At 35.8% G+C, this 20,345-nt stretch overlaps 1 protein-coding gene and 1 long non-coding RNA gene across 8 annotated transcripts in view; one reads left to right on the top strand and one right to left on the bottom strand.

Moving 5' to 3' along the window:
- LOC128548495 (uncharacterized) overlaps nt 1-20,345 on the top strand; it is a 235,397-nt gene that overhangs the window by 68,127 nt on the left and 146,925 nt on the right. The window lies entirely within an intron of this gene.
- LOC123527505 (restin homolog) overlaps nt 1-20,345 on the bottom strand; it is an 81,270-nt gene that overhangs the window by 8,831 nt on the left and 52,094 nt on the right. For 5 of the 6 annotated variants that reach the window (XM_053523465.1, XM_053523468.1, XM_053523467.1 and 2 more), the window contains 6 exons: nt 19,152-19,238; nt 16,847-16,924; nt 14,938-15,103; nt 5,514-5,647; nt 4,553-4,661; nt 3,312-3,332 (listed from right to left, as the gene is read on the bottom strand). In XM_053523465.1, the coding sequence (XP_053379440.1) occupies nt 3,312-3,332; nt 4,553-4,661; nt 5,514-5,647; nt 14,938-15,103; nt 16,847-16,924; nt 19,152-19,238 (595 nt within the window). The remainder of the gene's footprint in view (nt 1-3,311; nt 3,333-4,552; nt 4,662-5,513; nt 5,648-14,937; nt 15,104-16,846; nt 16,925-19,151; nt 19,239-20,345) is intronic. The other variant, XM_053523466.1, reaches the window with a different exon arrangement.

Consider the following 20,345-nt stretch of genomic DNA (forward strand, 5'->3'; position numbering starts at 1 on the left):
AATTCAAAGTAACATGGGGGCATAATTCAAGAAAAATTGTGTCATATGATGGGGGTGATGATGTTGAACAACTGTTTTAAGTTTGAATCAAATCCATTCAGTAATAAGAGAGATAGAGTGAAAGTGCATCAAAACTTTAACATGAAAATCTAAGTGAAATGGGGGCATAATTCATGAAAAATTGGTGCCAGAGTTATGGCCCTTATGTTAGATGATGTGGGTGATGATGATTAATAACTATTTCAAGTTTGAATCAAATCCATCAGATAATTACAGAGATAAATTGAAAAAAGAGAATGTGTAAAAAAACTTAAACCAAGTTTGGGAGGCCGACGCCGGGTCGAGTAGGATAGCTCTCCTTATACTTCGTATAGTCCAGCTAAAGCTTTTTTTTTGCATCTCTTTATATAGAGGCTGGAATGAGGAAAATCAATGATATGAAATTGCAGTTGCCGGCTAATTTCATCATTTTCGAGAAAATTTAATTTGCTTCTTCTGAAATGATAAAAGTTTTTTTGCAGATTTTGCATCTTAAACTTAGACCATTGATAATTCAGTTAGGAGAATTTTCAGTATTTATATTCCATATCCTTCATTCTCCATTCAAGAGAATTTCTATACCAGAGAAATCAAATATTGTAATATCTTTAGTTTTCAAAGTGGACTAGGTACTTTTGATCCGTGAAATGGAACTCCAATGGACAAAGGAAGTCGTATTATTATGTTTTCTCTTTACCCTTGGAAATCCTCAGCAAATGTTTTATTCCAGTTTACATCTACTTAAATCCTAATGGACCAAGGAAAGTCCTGTATATTTTCTCTTAACATTTGAAAAGCCACAAGCTGAAGCCCTGATGAAAAGGATAATCTTGTTTGAAACATTGAAATTTCATGCCAATGAAGTTAAATGATCTAGCTGAAAATCTGACTGAGAAGCAGTCAAAAAATAAAATCCTCAGTGACTGTTATATCTGTATACAACTGTTAAAATTTTATCCAGAAAAAATACTGCCGAAGATGAAAGTGTAAGAAATTCAAATGTTTGGAGGTGTAATTTTAGTTAATTGAACTAATGACAGCAGAATCACAGCTTACCACCAGTATAACTTCTAGGAAAGAATGTTAGTGTACTGCAGAGCTCCAGATAAACTGCGTATTTGCGTATTTACGCAATTAAAATTGCAGAAAACCCAATTGAATTCATACAGTGTGCGTACTGAAACGCAAGTAAAATTCCTAATACCCAATTCGTAAAAAATCGCATTTTCCTTATAACTAGAACGGGTACGAGACTTTAACACTTGATTTGACTGACTGGTTATACGTTACTGCAGAACAGGTTGAAATTTATCGGAAAAATTACAGGACCATTCAGTCGGCTGATCTGTGTTATTTGGACGCTTTGTAAACAATTTCTTTACGCCAATAAAATGTAAAAGAGGTTGCAGAAAAAAACATTGTTGCAGCACAAACAAACAAATTAGTGGGATATTTTGCTGTTCAACAATGACAGTTATTTGTTTGTGACGATGTAGTGTCACCAATAGTGGATGACATCTTTTAGGAGAATGTATATAGTTCGGGATATTGTGGATAAACTGATCTCTGACTGCATTAAAAGTGAAAAAGAAAACAACAGTATGAAACATTCATTACAATTTTAAATACGTTTTTGTATTAAACATTGAAGAGCGCCATTAAAATACTTAGTCAGTCCTGTTTGATGATATATAACTTGTATCCAATGTAACCAATGCTTTTGCTTAGAAAAGTTTTGATAACTACAACATGCATACTATGGCAATTCAAATGATCTAATCTAAAAACAAGAGGGTCATGATGACCCTGGATCGCTCACCTGAGTAATATGAGCTACATGTTTCAAATGTCAAACTAATGATAAAAATTTTAAGAAAGTCAGTAGGTCACATTAAGGTCAATGAAATTCAGTTTTACGATTTGTGTGCAAAACTGTGTATTTCATCAAAATTTCAAGGCTGTATCTTAAAAAACAAGAAAGTAGGTCTGTAGGTCAAGGTCACAGTCAAGTGCCATCATATTACTTGGGGTCATCAGGTAATTATAATTAAACGGTCTTGGAAATAGGATCATATGATTTATTAAAGTATTTTTCCTATATAACTCACATAATAACTAAGTGACCCCAGGGTGGGGCCTCTTTTAACCCGAGGGGCATAATTTGAATAATTTTGGTAGAGGACTACTAGACAATGCATCATACCAAATATCAAAAGCCTAGGTCATATGGTTTCAGACAAGAAGATTTTTAAAGCTTTTTCCTATATAAGTCTACATAAAACTTGGGACCTCCAGGGCAGGGCCTCTTTTCACCCAATGGGTACAATTTGAACAATTTTGGTTGAGGACCAAAAGACAATGCTACAAACCAAATATCAAAGGTCTAAGTGTTGTGGTTTCAGACAAGAAGATTTTTAAACTTTTTTTCCCTATATAAGTCTATGTGAAACTTGGGACCCCCGGGGCAGGGCCAAATTTGACCCAAGGGGGATAGTTTGAACAGTCTTGGTAGAGGACCACTAGATGATGCTACATACCAAATATCAAAGCCCTAAGCCATCTGGTTTTGTACAAGAAGATTTTCAAAGTTTTCCCTATATAAGTCTATATAAACCATGTGACCCCCGGGGCGGGGCCATATTTGACCCTAGGGGGATAATTTGAACAACCTTGGTAGAGGACCACTAGATGATGCTTAGTAACATACCAAATATCAAAGCCCTAGGCCATGTGGTTTTGTACAAAAAGATTTTCAAAGTTTTCCCTATATAAGTCTATATAAAACATGTGACTCCGGGGCGGGGCCATATTTAACCCTAGGGGGATAATTTGAACAATTTTGGTAGAGGACCACTAGATGATGCTACACACCACATATCAAAGCCCTAGGCCCTGTGGTTGTGGACAAGAAGATTTTTAAAGTTTTTCCTTTCGGTAGCCATGGCAACCAGAGTTCTGCATGGAATGAAATTCTTTTAACAATTTTGAAAGGGGGCCACCCAAGGATCATTTCTGTGAAGTTTGGTGTAATTCTGCCTAGTGGTTTTCAAGAAGAAGATTTTTTTAGAAAATGTTGACGGACACACGATGGACGACTGACACCGCACGACTCACAATGGACGCCGGACATTGACCGGTCACAAAAGCTCACCATGAGCCTTTGGCTCAGGTGAGCTAAAAAATGTAAGCAAAACGGAAGATATACTAGAAAATTAGCAAAAAAACCAAAAGGTTTGGGAAAGAAATTAAGGTGAACGTTAGATTGCACTTACCACTATTTTGTGATTGATTTCCTGGATAAATCCAAACCAACATGTTTAGTACAATAAATCCAAAAATATTTTTCTCAAAAATATAAATAGTATGCAGAGAGAAAAGACAAACTTCAACATTTTAAGTCAAACATATACATCTTGCATTTTTTCCAGGAATACTCTGAAATCATTAATATTTGTGGGGGACTAATTTTCATGGATTTTGTGGTTGAGTCAATCCATGAAATTCAGTTCCAACGAACAAGTAAAATTCCCATTCATTTTATGTTCAAAAGTTGAAATCCAGGAATTCATTTCCCTACAGTATTGCTGTTTTAGACCAAAACCACAAAATTCCATGCCCATGAAATTCAATGATTTCACAGTAAGTAAAATGGCATTATATACAAAATTTTAAGGTTTTTGCATTTATAATACCAATTTATCAACCATGAAAAAAAATCTATGAAAAAAAGATAAAATTATCATGATAGATCAGTAAATGTAATCTGACCAATATGAGTACACATATAACTATGCTAGAATAGATTATATTGAACTTGAAGATTTAATTAACACAAATATATTTCTTTTTATTTTACTGCTAATATTACACTAGCTATTATAAATCATCAGAGCCTATATTTATCAACAGTCATTAGCCTTAATACTTGAACTTATGTACTATCAGACTAAGAACTGACAGATTAACAATAACGCACGGAAAATACCATAGCAAAAAAGTAGACAGAACAAAAATGAATTAATATGCACCACATGTTTCAACTAGCAACCATTTACCATTGTTAGTCAAGCTATTTCGCTAGTTCAGAAAACGACCTTAAATCTGTGTTTTAAAGGGGCATGTCTACAGTTCTGCACAACAATATCAAGTTCTTTAACAGATGGCAAAATCTTAAAATACCACAGCCACAACTCAACATATGAATCTGATAAAAAAAACCCAGCTAATTCATTTTATTTTCAAAACATTTCTACAGTGGAAATAATAGTAGGGATATATTGTTTGTATATTTTATAGATAAATCCGGTGTTTTATTAACAATAACTGCCTTGAATCCTAGCAGTCCAAAAGTTTTAGCCTTTATTTTCTATAAATAACAAAATGAGAGTGCTTTAAAAAAAATTATTTTTTTTTATTTATGTAAAACTGGAGTTGTGCCCCTTTAAGAGTCTCTACTGATACAGTAAAAAATCTAAATGTATCTGAAGTACAAGTCATGTAAAAAATATCAAACCTGCAGGTTTTTTTAGCTGTAAGAGCTCCTCTTTTGCAGCACTCAGAGCTTCAGTAAGTTCAAATCTCTCTTCACACTCTTTCTGAACAGTTTCTTGTAGATTCTTTATCTGAAATAATAAACTTAGATAAAGAAATGAAAAACTTAAAGAATTTAATACACTTCTACTGCTACATTATTTGAGGATTTTCAAATACTAGCCCTTATCATGCTGGAAATGATTGATTCTGCCTTTGCGACCAGTGTAGATCATGATCAGCCTACACATCCATGCAGTCTGATCATGATTGGCATGAACTGTTCGCTATTCAGTCAGTATCTTTTAGGTAAGCACCCCTTTAAACAGTTAATGATACTGTCCAAATTGAAAGATGGACAAGTCCATTTTAGAAATGTAGCAGGATAAGGGCTAGTACTATTGCAGTCTGGAATACAGAAAAGTAAGTACTAACTGCTGTTTAATTCACACAAAAGCTGCTTTTTTATTTTATCTGAATTGGTTGTTTTAAATGAAAGAACAATTCAATGCCATTTTTTTAAACAATTCTGTGAGCTGGCTAGTAAGATTTGTTGGTATGGAATGGAAAAAAATATAAGGTTAGGGCAGATTTCACAGAAGCACAGAGCACAACAAAAACAGCAAACACAGATAGAGCCATACATATCAAACTAGGCATATACAGAACACAGGATCCATGAAACCTCATAAATTTAACTTAACATTACAAAAATATTCTCAAGGTTCAGTTCCCACTAACGAAAGTTTGCTAAATTGTGAAGAAACATTGCAGCTTATATGACTACACTCTTCTCTCTGCTTTTAGTGAAAAACCAGAGGAGGTGTGAAGTTGTAACCCCAGTAAAGTCTGAACAAATGACCTCCCAGCAGACAACTCAACAACTGGACCACCATTTCCTAAAAATTAAGCAGAATGCATTTCTATCTCAGAATCTGTTATACCTCTTCTTGAAAGACATCACCCGCCTTTGTCTGTTTATCTAGTATTTGCCTCGTATCTTCCAGTTCCTGATGTGTCTCTCTAAGCTGCGTTTTCAATTTTATGACTAGGTCCTCATTTCCAACATCTAACCTGGCTGTAAGAATAAAATACTGTGCCAACATCTGATTCATTGGGAAAGGTGAACTGTCTTCCTGGATACATTGTAATTCATGGGAAAAAGGTGAACTATCTTCATGGAAACATTTTGATTCATGGGGAAAAAGGTGAACTATCTTCATGGAAACATTTTGATTCATGAGGAAAGGGGAACTATCTTGATTTTACTATGATATAACACACAAATCACAAAACTAGAGATGCTTTTGAGAAAAGCGCATGTCTCCCACAACTGCCCCTATGTAAAATGTCTAGTTTCTTTAGATGGTTTAGACGAGTGGATCCAATTATATGGTCTGGATGAGTGGATCCAATCAGTAATTCAAGGGCCATAAATCAAAAGTGCTTGGGTGGATTTGGCTAGTTATCGAACTTGGCTAAGGTCTTATGGCCAAACCCATTTTGTTCAAGTTTAGTGAAGATCGGATGAGAAATGTTGGATTTAGAGAGCGGACAAGAGTAAAAAGGCGGATTTTTCGGTAATTCAAGGGCCGTAACTCCAAAATGCCTAGACCGATTTGGCTAATAATCACACCTGGCCGAGGTCTCATAATCAAACACATTTTGTTCAAGTTTGGTGAAGATCGGATGAGAAATGTTCGACTTAGAGTGCGGACAAGAGTAAAACTGCCAATTTTTCGATAATTCAAGGGCCGTAACTCCAAAATGCCTGGACCGATTTGGCCAGTTATCGAACTTGGCCGAGGTCTCATGGTCAAACACATTTTGTTCAAGTTTGGTGAAGATCAGATGAGAAATGTTTGAATTAGAGTGCGGACAAGAGTAACATGAGGACCATGATGGTCCTGAATCGCTCACCTATCCCCACATGACCCAGTGTTGAACTGAGTATGACGTCGTTATTTCTATTATTTGACATAGTGACCTAGTTTTTGAGCACATGTGACCTAGATATCATCAAGATAAAACATTCTGACCAATTTTCATGAAGATCCATTGAAAAATATGGCCTCTAGAGAGGTCACAAGGTTTTTCTATTATTTGACCTAATGACCTAGTTTTTGAAGGCACGTGACCCACTTTTAAATTTGACCTAGATATCATCAAGGTGAACATTCTCACCAATTTTCATGAAGATCTCATGAAAAATATGGCCTCTAGAGAGGCCACAAGGTTTTTCTATTTTTCGACCTACTGACCTAGTTTTTGACCGCACATGACCCAGTTACGAATCTGACCTAGATATCATCAAGCTGAACATTCTCACCAATTTTCTTGAAGATCCATTGAGAAATATTGCCTCTAGAGAGGTCACAAGGTTTTTCTATTTTTAGACCTACTGACCTAGTTCTTGACCCCACGTGACCCAGTTTCGAACTTGACTTAGATATCATCAAGGTAAACATTCTGACCAATATTCATGAAGATCTCATGAAAAATATGGCCTCTAGAGAGGTCACAAGGTTTTTCTATTTTTAGATCTACTGACCTAGTTTTTAAACCCACGTGACCCAGTTTCGAACTTGACCTAGATATCATCAAGGTAAACAATCTGACCAATTTTCATGAAGATCCATTGAGAAATATGGCCTCTAGAGAGGTTACAACGTTTTTCTATTATTTGGACCTACTGACCTAGTTTTTGAAGCACGTGACCCATTTTCAAACCTGACCTAGATATCATCAAGGTAAACATTCTGACCAATTTTCATGAAGATCCATTGAGAAATATGGCCTCTAGAGAGGTCACAAGGTTTTTCTATTTTTAAACCTACTGACCTAGTTTTTGACCCCATGTGACCCAGTTTCAAACTTGATCTAGATATCATCAAGATGAACATTCTGACCAATATTCATGAAGATCTCATAAAAAATATGGCCTCTAGAGAGGTCACAAGGTTTTTCTATTTTTAGACCTACTGACCTAGTTTTTGACCCCACGTGACCCAGTTTCAAACTTGACCTAGATATCATCAAGGTGAACATTCTGACCAATATTCATGAAGATCCATTGAGAAATATGGCCTCTAGAGAGGTCACAAGGTTTTTCTATTTTTAGACCTACTGACCTAGTTTTTGACCCTACGTGACCCAGTTTCGAACTTGACCTAGATATCATCAAGATGAACATTCTGACCAATATTCATGAAGATCTCATGAAAAATATGGCCTCTAGAGAGGTCACAAGGTTTTTCTATTTTTAGAACTACTGACCTAGTTTTTAACCCTACGTGACCCAGTTTCGAACCTGACCTAGATATCATCAAGGTGAACATTCTGACCAATATTCATGAAGATCCATTGAGAAATATGGCCTCTAGAGAGGTCACAAGGTTTTTCTATTTTTAGACCTACTGACCTAGTTTTTGACCCTACGTGACCCAGTTTCGAACTTGACCTAGATATTATCAAGGTGAACATTCTGACCAATATTCATGAAGATCTCTTGTAAAATATAGCCTCTAGAGAGGTCACAAGGTTTTTCTATTTTTAGACCTACTGACCTAGTTTTTGACCCCACGTGACCCAGTTTCAAACCTGACCTACATATCATCAAGGTGAACATTCTGACCAATTTTCATGAAGATCTCATGAAAAATATGGCCTCTAGAGAGGTCACAAGGTTTTTCTATTTTTAGATCTACTGACCTAGTTTTTGACCGCACGTGACCCAGTTTCGAACTTGACCTAGATATCATCAAGATGAACATTCTGACCAACTTTCATAAAGATCCCATGAAAAATGTGACTTCTAGACTGGTCACAAGCAAAAGTTTACGCACGCATGCACGCACGCACGGAGGCCACGCAATCACAAAAGCTCACCTTGTCACTTTGTGACAGGTGAGCTAAAAAGGCCAATTTTTGGTAATTCAAGGGCCATAACTCCAGGACGCTTGGACTGATTTGACAAGTTATCGAACTTGGCCGAGCTCTTATGGTCAAACACATTTTGTTCAAGTTTGGTGAAAATTGGATGAGAAATGATTGACTTAGAGTGCGGACAAGCTTTGTGACAGACACACAGACAGACACACACACACAGACTGGAGTAAATCAATATGTCTCCCACACCACTGTGTGGTGGGAGACATAATTAGGTCTAAAAGAACAAAATAAAATTCCCATATACTTCAATGTAAAAGTGTTGAAATTCTATCTCTACAAAATAGCCATTTCAGCCAAAACCAAATAAACTTGTTTCTCCTGAAGGTGAATTTTACAGGACTTACAGTATTTCAGAATTTTACAGGACTTACAGTATTTAATTCACTCCATGTTAAACATTACTGCTAATTATCGGTTTGGGCTTATTACAAAACTTCTGTCCTCACAACTATATTTTGTACAATCAAAAATATTACACCTTAATAACTACATTAAATCAAAGTAGGTTATTATTATTCCTGTTTATATAACTAAAGAAGAAACCAATTTAATGACAACTTTTCTGACACCTCCTATTCAGGTCCATCTCTGTAGTCTTTGACTACAGACCTTTTCCTTATCTAACATTTTTTTATCATTTTCATTCCATTTCTTATTTGGACCAGATTTTATTAAAAGAAACAAAAAAAAATCTTATAGAATCTGGTACAGTTAGAGAAGTTTTAAATATCCCCTGCTGCAAAAAATAGACTGCTTTACATCCTGGCATCCCTCTAAAATCCACTATAAAAGAACAATATTTTACCAGCACTGCTGTAGGTTAGAATTTCATATTAACTCTCCTCTCAAGTAGCTATTTCATTAAATAATAAATACACCATAAAAAACTTGAAAATGTAATTGCAATCACTATCTCTAACCCATCTGCCAAACAGAGAACAGATATTTCTCGTCTTAAATATACAGTGAAATATATAGAATACACTCTTACTTTCTTGAGATTAAATTATCTCAAGTGCTCAACATAATACCTCGAGCACTGAAGATTATCAGTCGAACCCTCATGAAAGTGTGGTGTGCACTCAAGATAATAAGTCAAGCGCTCACAATAAAAAAAACAGAACCCTAAAATTTACAAGCCGGGTATTTGAGGTTATATGACGAGCACTCAAGATAATTATTAAATATTAAAACAAGTGTTCCAGGTAAGTGTGACCTTAACATTTGACCTTCTAACCTTCAAAACGAAAGGGGTCATCTGCTGATCATAGAGAGATATGAAATTTGATGACTGTATTCCAAACTATTCTCAGGCCATTGAACTGAAACTACTTTTAGCCTCTAGGGTTCTAAACTAGATGCCCACGGGTAACATGTTGAGCCCGTCAGCTGTCAAAACGACAGGGAGCTGCACACGACACTCTGTCGCATTGAGGCAAACATTTATGCCAAATAAAAAAAAGATTGCAAAAAGTTACTATATAAGTTATTTGTAGTAACAACAAAGGGAAGTAAATTTAAAAAAAAAAAAAAAAAAAAAAAAAAAAAAAAAAATTATAAGTCCACACAAAAATCCTTACCAGTAGAGATAGGTCAAAATACACCTCAAAATTGGATGTAACATGCATGTTGTACTACAGAAAAGTGGTCCTGATTTTTCCCTACGACCAGTAATAAAAAAGTTACAATATAAGCTATTTATAGTAACAACAAAAGGAAGTAATTCTAGGTTCTTGCGCAAGACACTCCGTCTCATGATGGTGAACAACTGTGCCAAGTTACATCAAAATTCCTCCATGCATGAAGAAGCAATGCTCCGGACAAAGGCGTTATTGAATTTGACCGTTGACCTCTAAGTGTGACCTTGAACTTTGAGATAGGAACCTGGGGTTTGCGCACGACACTTCGTCTCACTGAGGTTAACATTCATGCCAAATATAAACAAGATTGCTCCATGCATGTCAAAGTTATGGTCCGGACAAACAAATCCAGATGGACGCACGCATGGACGGACGCACGCACTGACGCACGCACATACACCGAACAGCCATTTGGACAACTATGTCTTCGCTTCCGCAAGCGGGCTCCACAAAAATGAATCACATTTCCATATTCCTATTTCCACTTCACAGCATGGAAGAACAATATATATTCAAGAAAGACAAATGAAGCAGAAACTTGAAATCTAACTTGTATAAAACAAGAGCTGTCCGAGGACAGAGCCGCTCGACTATTCAACAGCCTTGTCAACTGAATGAGTACAAAAGTTGAAAAAGGGGCATAATTTTGTAAAAATGCAAAACAGGGTTATGGAACCTGTACCGTGCATATCACCTAATGACAGTGGACACATGTGTGAAGTTTTAATTCATTCCCGTTAGTGGGTACTGAGATACCAGCTTACATACAAAAACTTCACCAAAATCTGCTCAGTCAAAAAAGGGACATGATTTTCTTAAAAAGTAAAATAGAGTTCTGGAACCTGTGTAATGTAAGTCAGTTTATCACAGTGAATAAGTGTATGAAGTTTCAATCCATTCCCACAAGTGGGTACTGAGATACCACCTTACATACAAAAACTTCACCAAAATCTGCTCAGTCAAAAAAGGGACATGATTTTCTTAAAAAGTAAAACAGAGTTCTGGAACCTGTGTAATGTAAGTCAGTTTATCACAGTGAATAAGTGTATGAAGTTTCAATCCATTCCCACAAATTGTTACAGAGATACCAGCTCACATATAAAAACTTAACCAAATCGGGACGCGGACGCGGAAGTTGATGCTGACGCCGACGCACAGGTGAGTCCAATAGCTCTACCTATTCTTTGAATAGTCTAGCTAAAAATGGTAGAAATATTCCATCAAAATTATAGCAATAGTTATGGGACGTATGTCATTCAGTTCATATTACCATGGCAAAGAAGTGTGTGAAGTTTCATTCTGTTGTGATGCATATACTGAGACATTAACTTTTTGACAAATTGCAAACAGAGTATAATTGTGAAAAAAAAACAAGAGGGTCATGATGACCCTGGATCGCTCACCTGAGTAATATGAGCTCAAACTGATGATTTTTAGAATTTTTTTGGAAAATTTTCCGATGTACAATCAAGTAACCCCTGGGGCGGGGCCAATTTTACCCCAGGGGTCATGATTTGAATGAAGTTTGTAGATAACTACTTGGCAATGTTACATATCAAATATCTAAGATCTAAGCCTTCTGGTTTATTTTTAGCAAATTTATGAAGATTTCCCTATGTACAATCAAGTAACCCCTGGGGCTGGGTCAATTTGACCCTGGGGGGTCAAGATTGAACAAATTTTGTAGAGGTCCACTAGGCAATGCTACATGTCAAATATCTAAGCTCTAGGCCTTCTGGTTTATTTTTAGAAAATTTTTAAGATTTTTCTATGTACAATCAAGTAACCCCATGGGGTGGGGTCAATTTGACCCCGGGGGTCATGATTTGAACAAATTTTGTAGAAGTCTACTAGGCAATGCTACATGTGAAATATTTAAGACCTAGGCCTTCTGGTTTATTTTTAGAAACATTTTGAAGATTTTCCTATGTAAAATCAAGTGACCCCTGGGGCGGGGTCAATTTTGACCCCGGGGGTCATGATTGAACAAATTTTGTAGAGGTCCACTAGGCAATGCTACATGTGAAATATCTAAGCTCTAGGCCTTCTGGTTTATTTTTAGAAAATTTTTGAAGATTTTCCTATGTAAAATCAAGTGACCCCTGGGGCTGGGTCAATTTTGATCCCGGAGGTCACGATTGAACAAATTTTGTAGAGGTCCATTAGACAATGCTACATGTGAAATATCTAAGCCCTAGGCCTTCTGGTTTATTTTTAGAAAATTTTTGAAGATTTTCTTATGTAAAATCAAGTGACCCCTGGGGCGGAGTCAATTTTGACCCCGGGGTCATGATTTGAACAATTTTAGTAGAGGTCCACTAGGCAATGCTACAAGTGAAATATCTAAGCTCTAGGCCTTCTGGTTTATTTTTAGAATTTTTTGAAGATTTTCCTATGTTAAATCAAGTGACCCCTAGGGCGGGGGTCAATTTTGAACCCGGGGGTCATGACTTGAACAAATTTTGTAGAGGTCCACTAGGCAATGCTACATGTGAAATATCTAAGCTCTAGGCCTTCTGGTTTATTTTTAGAAAATTTTTGAAGATTTTCCTATGTTAAATCAAGTGACCCCTAGGGCGGGGGTCAATTTTGAACCCGGGGGTCATGACTTGAACAAATTTTGTAGAGGTCCACTAGGCAATGCTACATGTGAAATATCTAAGCTCTAGGCCTTCTGGTTTATTTTTAGAAAATTTTTGAAGATTTTCCTATGTAAAATCAAGTGATCCCTGGGGCGGGGTCAATTTTGAACCCGGGGGTCATGATTTGAACAAATTTTGTAGAGGTCCATTAGGCAATGCTACATGTGAAATATCTAAGCCCTAGGCCTTCTGGTTTAATTTTAGAAATTTTTTGAAGATTTTCTTATGTAAAATCAAGTGACCCCTGGGGCAGGGTCAATTTTGACCCCGGGGTCAAGATTTGAACAATTTTAGTAGAGGTCCACTAGGCAATGCTACATGTCAAATATCTAAGCTCTAGGGCTTCTGGTTTTTTGAGAAAAAGATTTTTTAAGATTTTCCTATGTAAAATCAAGTGACCCCTGGGGCGGAGTCAATTTTGACCCCGGGGTCATGATTTGAACAAACTTGCTAGAGGTCCACTAGGCAATGCTTCAAATAAAATATCTAAGCTCTAGGGCTTCTGATTTTTGAGAAGAAGATTTTTAAAGTTTTTCCTTTCGGTTGCCATGGCAACCAGAGTTCTATATGGAATTCAATTCTTTGAACAATTTTGAAAGGGGGCCATCCAAGGATCATTCCTGTGAAGTTTGGTGTAATTCTGCCCAGTGGTTTTCAAGAAGAAGACTTTTTTAAAAAATGTTGACGGACACAGGACGGACGACACACGACGGACATTGAGCGGTCACAATAGCTCACCATGAGCCTTTGGCTCAGGTGAGCTAAAAAAAAAAGACACTGCCCCCCCCCTCCCCTCACCTCACCTCAATAGCAACACATATCATTCTGGGAATGGTCCAGATATCAGCATTAAATACATTACACATCGTCAAATAAGATCTAATAAACTATTAAAATCAACAAGAGCTGTCCGTAAGACAGCCAGTGCTTGACTATTCGAATCGTTGTCACAGAAGCAGGAATATTAATATAATGTTAAAATATCAACAGAGTTTCAACCAAAACTTTAACCAGAAGTTTTCTAAGTCCAAAAGGGGGCATAATTTGCCCAAAATACATGTCAGAGTTATGGGACTAGATGCAATCAACTAGTTTTATAACCCTGAAGACACATGTGAAGTTTCAACTTAATATCTGCATTTGTTTTGCAGATGGTAACTTACACGCAAAACTTTAACCAGAATTTTCTAAGTCCAAAAGGGGGCATAATTTGCCCAAAATACATGTCAGAGATATGGGACTTGACCCAGTGAGGTTGGTAATTGATCTAGAAAAAGAAAAAATAAGTTTCAAATCTATATGCTTTTAAGTAATAGCTATATGTGCTTGCACGCAAAACTTTAACCAGGATTTTCTAAGTCCAAAAGGGGGCATAATTTGGCCAAAATTCATGTCAGAGTTATTGAACTTGATGCAATCATCTAGTTTTATAACCCCGAAGACACATGTAAAGTTTCATTTCAATATCTGCATTGGTTTTGGTGATAGTAACTTGCATGCAAAACTTTAACCAGAACTTTCTAAGTTCAAAAGGGGGCATTATTTGGCCAAAATACATGTAAGAGTTATGGGACTTGACCCAGTGAGGTTGGTAATTGATCTAGAAAAAGAAAAAATAAGTTTCAAATCTATATGCTTTTAAATGAAAGCCATATGTACTTGCACGCAAAACTTTAACCAGGATTTTCTAAGTCCAAAAGGGGGCATAATTTAGCAAAATTGCAAGTCAGAGTTATGGGACTTGATGCTATCACCTAGTTTCATAACCCCGAAGACACATGTAAAGTTTCAATTCAATATCTGCATTAGTTTTGGTGATAGTACCTTGCATGTAAAACTTTAACCAGAATTAGAATTCTAAGTCCAAAAGGGGGCATTATTTAGCCAAAATACATGTCAGAGTTATGGGACTTGACCCAGTGAGGTTGGTAATGGACCTAGAAAAAGAAACAAGAGCTGTCACTATTGGTGACAAATGCCCCCGATGTGTGCCCAAGAATGCTATTATGTATTATATACATGTACAATTACACATAATTATGCACTTAAATGAAGTTCCTACAAAATTTCTGGGACATTCATGTAAAGAGTTGTTACAGAATTGTGAATGAAACACTTATTCTTTATCCACCTACCAAGTCTGGCTTCTAAATCTTTGATGATGGATTTTAAACTTGCGATTTCTTTTCTTAGTTCATCCTCCATCTCCTTAGATTTTCTTCGGTTTTCCGCCAACAATTCATTCAGATCTTCTATTTCTGCCTTGTACCGACTTTCTATTGACTGAAGTTGAGCTCTTAACTGGAGATACAAAGAAGTACATGTAGAGTTGAAATGAAATAGCTTCTTATTTTCCAATTTGATAGTACAAATCTTGCTCCTTTTCTAATAATTCACGCTTACAGTGAAGTCATGTCGACCTAACATGTAGCAACCAAGAAATAAGGCTACAATATTTAATCTACTATTTACATATAGTGTGTTGAGCGCAATACAACTGTAGCTCCTTCTTTATCTAATAAGAGTTACGGCAGTATTGCACTCAACCCTTTAAATTTAATTTATTATATCATAAGACAAGTAATAATATTCAGCAGCAGAAGTGTGCTCTAACCAATAGACTCAAAACAAGTTAAATGCCCTTAGGAAATTATTACAGCTATTATTTGTCTTTTTACAAAACTCCTATAAATTGCAGATCCATAGTATGTGCTATATGACCTGTTTGAAGTTGAACACCATATTTTGTTTGGATAAAGTCAAAACTTGAAAAAACAAGAGCACCGCCTTGCCGGTGCAGATGCTCATCTGATCTTTTTGTCTCTGTATATTTGTCCCACCCATGATTTTCTAAGTCCAAAAGGGGCCATAATTCTTGCAAAAAGCAACATAGAGTTACAGTACTTGCTGTCCAGAGTCAGCTTTTAATGGCGAATAACTGCTCCAAGTTTTAAAGCAATAGCTTTGACCGTTAAGGAGAAAAGTTGACCTAAACACAAAACTTAACCAAGAAATCTGATATTTTCTAAGTCCAAAAGGGGCCATAATTCTTGCAAAAAGCAGGATGGAGTTATGTTTCTTGCTGTACAGTGTCAGCTTTTGATGGTGAACAAGTGTTGCAAGTTTTAAAGCAATAGCTTTGATAGTTTAGGAGAAAAGCTGACCTAAACACAAAACTTAACCAAGAAATCTGATTTTCTAAGTCCAAAAGGGGACATAATTCTTGCAAAAAACAGGATGGAGTTATGTTTCTTGCTGTACAGAGTCAACTGATGATGGTGAACAAAAGTTGCAAATTTCAACGCAATAACTTTGATAGTTTAGGAGAAAAGTTGACCTAAACATAAAACTTAACCAAGAAATCTGATATTTTCTAAATCCAAAAAGGGACATAATTCTTGCAAAAAACAGGATGGAGTTATGTTTCTTGCTGTACAGAGTCAGCTTATGATGATGAACAAGCGTTGCAAGTTTTAAAGCAATAGTTTTGATAGTTTAGAAGAAAAGCTGACCTAAACATAAAACTTAGCCAGGCAACGCCAACACCAATGCCAACGCCGATCAAGTGATGACAATAATTTTTCAAAAAAATCAGAGGAGCTAAAAATGAAATTTATTCTTTAATCATGTAATAAAATATGTATTGAATGGCTTAACAGTCAGAAGTCAAAACTATTGACCCACTGTCCTCATGCAACAGTTAAATATTGACCAGCATGCCATTCAATACCCTAGGAGGTAGTGCCCATATATCAGACTGCTTTAAGTTAAAAGATCATTTTTGTATTAATTTCCTCCCAAGAAGTGTGCAATTTTCTCTTAACATCCTCTTATTAATCTATTCTACATAATAATTATATCAAAGTATACCAAAATATAAACTTCATTTGGATACTTGTTTGTAAAACTTCTACTAGATACTCAAGTAAATGAGAGGTAAACCCTTCTTAAGAGAAAACAGTTCATCTATTTTGTCAATCTCCTGCTCATACAAACATTTACAGGAAATGACATCACAGGAAATGACATCACTTCTATTTTTACCTTTTCCTCTGTTTCCTGACTTCCTGTTTGGTATTTTTTCATGAGTTCTCTGTACTTTCCCTTCTCTATCTCCAGCTCCTGAAACACAAGTTGCAATAAATAGAAATTAATTTTCCTGGATTTTGAGGTGGAATCAATACACAAAAATTAGTTCCAACAAACAAGTAAAATACCTATATTATTTTACATTCACAAATTAATATATATATAAAATAATCACTTTTTGCCAAAACCATTTTATGCCCACAGAGTGACTACCTCCCTGTAGAGGCAGATCTTTTCTTTCTCATTTGAATAAATTCTTATCATTTTAACATATACAAACCAGGAACCTTTCTCCAGCTTCAGTATTTTAATCTCTCCAGAACAGCAACCTCTTTCCATTTTTAGTACTTTAACCTCTACATATAGCAGGAAACTATTTCTATTTTTAGTATTTAAACCTGTACAAATCAGCAGCCTGTTTCAATTTTCATTGTATTAACCTCTAAATAGCATCAACCTCTTTCCACTTTAATATTTTAACCACTATAGAGCAGCAACTGCTTTCCATGTTTAGTAATTTATCCTCTACAGAGCTGCAACCTCTTTCTTTTTTTAGTACTTTAACCTCTACAGAGCTGCACCTTCTTCCTATTTTTACTACTTTAACCTCTACAGAGCTGCACCTTCTTTTTATTTTTAATACTTTTTTATCTACAGAGCTGCATCTTCTTTCTATTTTTAGTACTTTAACCTCAACAGAGCTACACCTTCCTATTTTTAGTACTTTAACCTCTACAGAGCTGCACCTTCTTTCTATTTTTACTACTTTAACCCCTACAGAGCTGCACCTTTTTCTATTTTTAGTACTTTAACCTCTACAGAGCTGCACCTTCTTTTTATTTTTAATACTTTTGTATCTGCAGAGCTGCACCTTCTTTCTATTTTAGTACTTTAACCTATACAGAGCTGCACCTTCTTCCTATTTTAAGTACTTTAACCTTCTTTCTATTTTTAGTACTTTAACCTCTACAGAGCTGCGCCTTCTTTCTATTTTTAGTACTTTAACCTCTACAGAGCTGCACCTTCTTCCTATTTATACTACTTTAACTGCTACAGAGCTGCACCTTCTTTCAATTTTTAATACTTTTGTATCTACAGAGCTGCTACTTTTCTATTTTTAGTACTTTAACCTCTACAGACCTGCAACTTTTCTATTTTTAGTACTTTTGTATCTACAGAGCTGCAACCTCTTTTCAACAAAACATATTTCTGCATTCCTAAGAGTATACAGTGTAACTTCCGAAAACCGAACGACCTCCGGACCAGCCTAAAAGTTCGGTATTTTGAAGTTTCCGGAATTCAGAAGTTTGGAAGTTTGCAGGCAAAGTGGACTTACGTTTTCTTACACGTAGGATGAAGGGGATTATTATCCTTTATAATTGTACAAGTTTGTATAAAGTAATTAATTAATTGATTAATTTAATAATTAATCAATTAATTAATTACAAACATTAAGGATAATCAAGTATGTATAATAAATTTCCATTTTTGTATATAAAAAAATAATAGCATTTACTCAAACATTTTCCACTTACATTTTACAATCTCTGAAGTCCCGAGTTCGTCAATATTTAATCGATGTAACTAAATCAATTAAAACACCGATCTTTCTTTCATTCAAACATTAAGAAAGTTTTCCACATGTAAGATATTTAATTCATCAAGTTTTCATAAAATGAAAACAATGTAAAGTAATCGCCTATTATTTCTTTACTTTTGCATAAAATGATCATTGTGATTATAACGCGTATCAAAATAAACGCGCGCCGCTAATAGATAAACAAAAGAACATGTTGACAACTTGCCACGGGCGTTTTTTGATAAGCAACATGCTAAAGACAGGTGACACTTTTAATCCGGCAAATATTTTGCTGTTCGGTTTTCGGAAGTCAACTTTAGTGTTAAAATATATACGGTCCTTCAAAAATCGTCCGGTTTTCAGAATTCGGAAGTTCCGGTTTTCAAAAGTTAAAAATATATAGAAATAAGAACAAAAAAAAACGGGACTTTGAGTTTCGTGCGGTTTTCAAAGGTTTTTCGGTTTTTAGAAGGTCCGGTTTTCGGAAGTTCCACTGTATTAGTACTTACTCTTAGAAGGGGTGTTATTGTGCATGAACAACATAGAAGCAAGCAAGAGTAAGTTTGAGAATGTTTCTTTCATGTGTACTGTATTTAATGTTTAAAATCCTCTTAAAGGCAAAACAATCAAACCCCTGTCAAGACAGGTTGCACAATACATCCAACAAAAATAAGAACATACCATAACAAAGCTCTCTTTAAGCCTTGTCTCCAGGTCCTGTAACTCCCGGGCATGTCTCTGTTTCTCTGCTTGTATTGCTGCTTCCAACTGAAAACAAGAAAACACGTAGACATTGAAAACATTTGGTTCATTAGTCCCTGAGAAACATGCTTTCATGCAAACCTTTCACAACATTCTATATGATTAAGAGGCATCCCTAGATTTGACTATTCAACAGCTACTGAGCCAAACAAGTGCCTTAACTTAGCAAAACTTAACTGTGTTTTTTTTATTACAATTTACTAACAAATTTAAATCTTATTATGGCAGTGATAACAAGAGGGCCATGATGGCCCTATATCGCTTACCTGAATTTAATTGCTTTCTTGAAAAACATTCTTCGCTAAAGGTAAACAAGTAACCCCATGGGATGGGGTCAATTTGACCCCGGAGGTCATGATTTGAACAAATTTTGTAGAAGTCTACTAGGCAATGCTACATGTCAAATATCTAAGCTCTAGGCCTTCTGGTTTATTTTTAGAAAATTTTTGAAGATTTTCCTATGTAAAATCAAGTGACCCCTGGGGCGGGGTCAATTTTGACCCCGGGGGTCATGATTTGAACAAATTTGTAGAGGTCCACTAGGCAATGCTACATGTGAAATATCTAAGCTCTATGCCTTCTGGTTTACTTTTAGAAAGTTTTTGAAGATTTTCCTACATAAAACCAAGTGACCCCTGGGGTGGGGTCAATTTTAACCACGGGGGTCATGATTTGAACAAGTTTTGTAGAGGTCCACTAGGCAATGCTTCAAATGAAATATCTAAGCTCTAGGCCTTCTGGTTTATTTTGAAGATTTTTCTATGTAAAATCAAGTGACCCCATGAGGCGGGGTCAATATGACCCAGGGGGTATGATTTGAACAAATTTTGTAGAAGTCTACTAGGCAGTGCTACATGTCAAATATCTAAGACCTAGGCCTTCTGGTTTATTTTTAGAATTTTTTTGAAGATTTTCCTATGTAAAATCAAGTGACCCCCGGGGCAGGGTCAATTTTGACCCTGGGGTTCATGATTTGAACAAATTTTGTAGAGGTCCACTAGGCAATGCTACATGTGAAATATCTCAGCTCTAGGCCTTCTGGTTTATTTTTAGAAATTTTTTGAAGATTTTCCTACATAAAACCAAGTGACCCCTGGGGTGGGGTCAATTTTA

The sequence above is a fragment of the Mercenaria mercenaria genome, chromosome 14, assembly GCF_021730395.1.
Source record: "Mercenaria mercenaria strain notata chromosome 14, MADL_Memer_1, whole genome shotgun sequence".
NCBI lineage: Eukaryota > Metazoa > Mollusca > Bivalvia > Venerida > Veneridae > Mercenaria > Mercenaria mercenaria.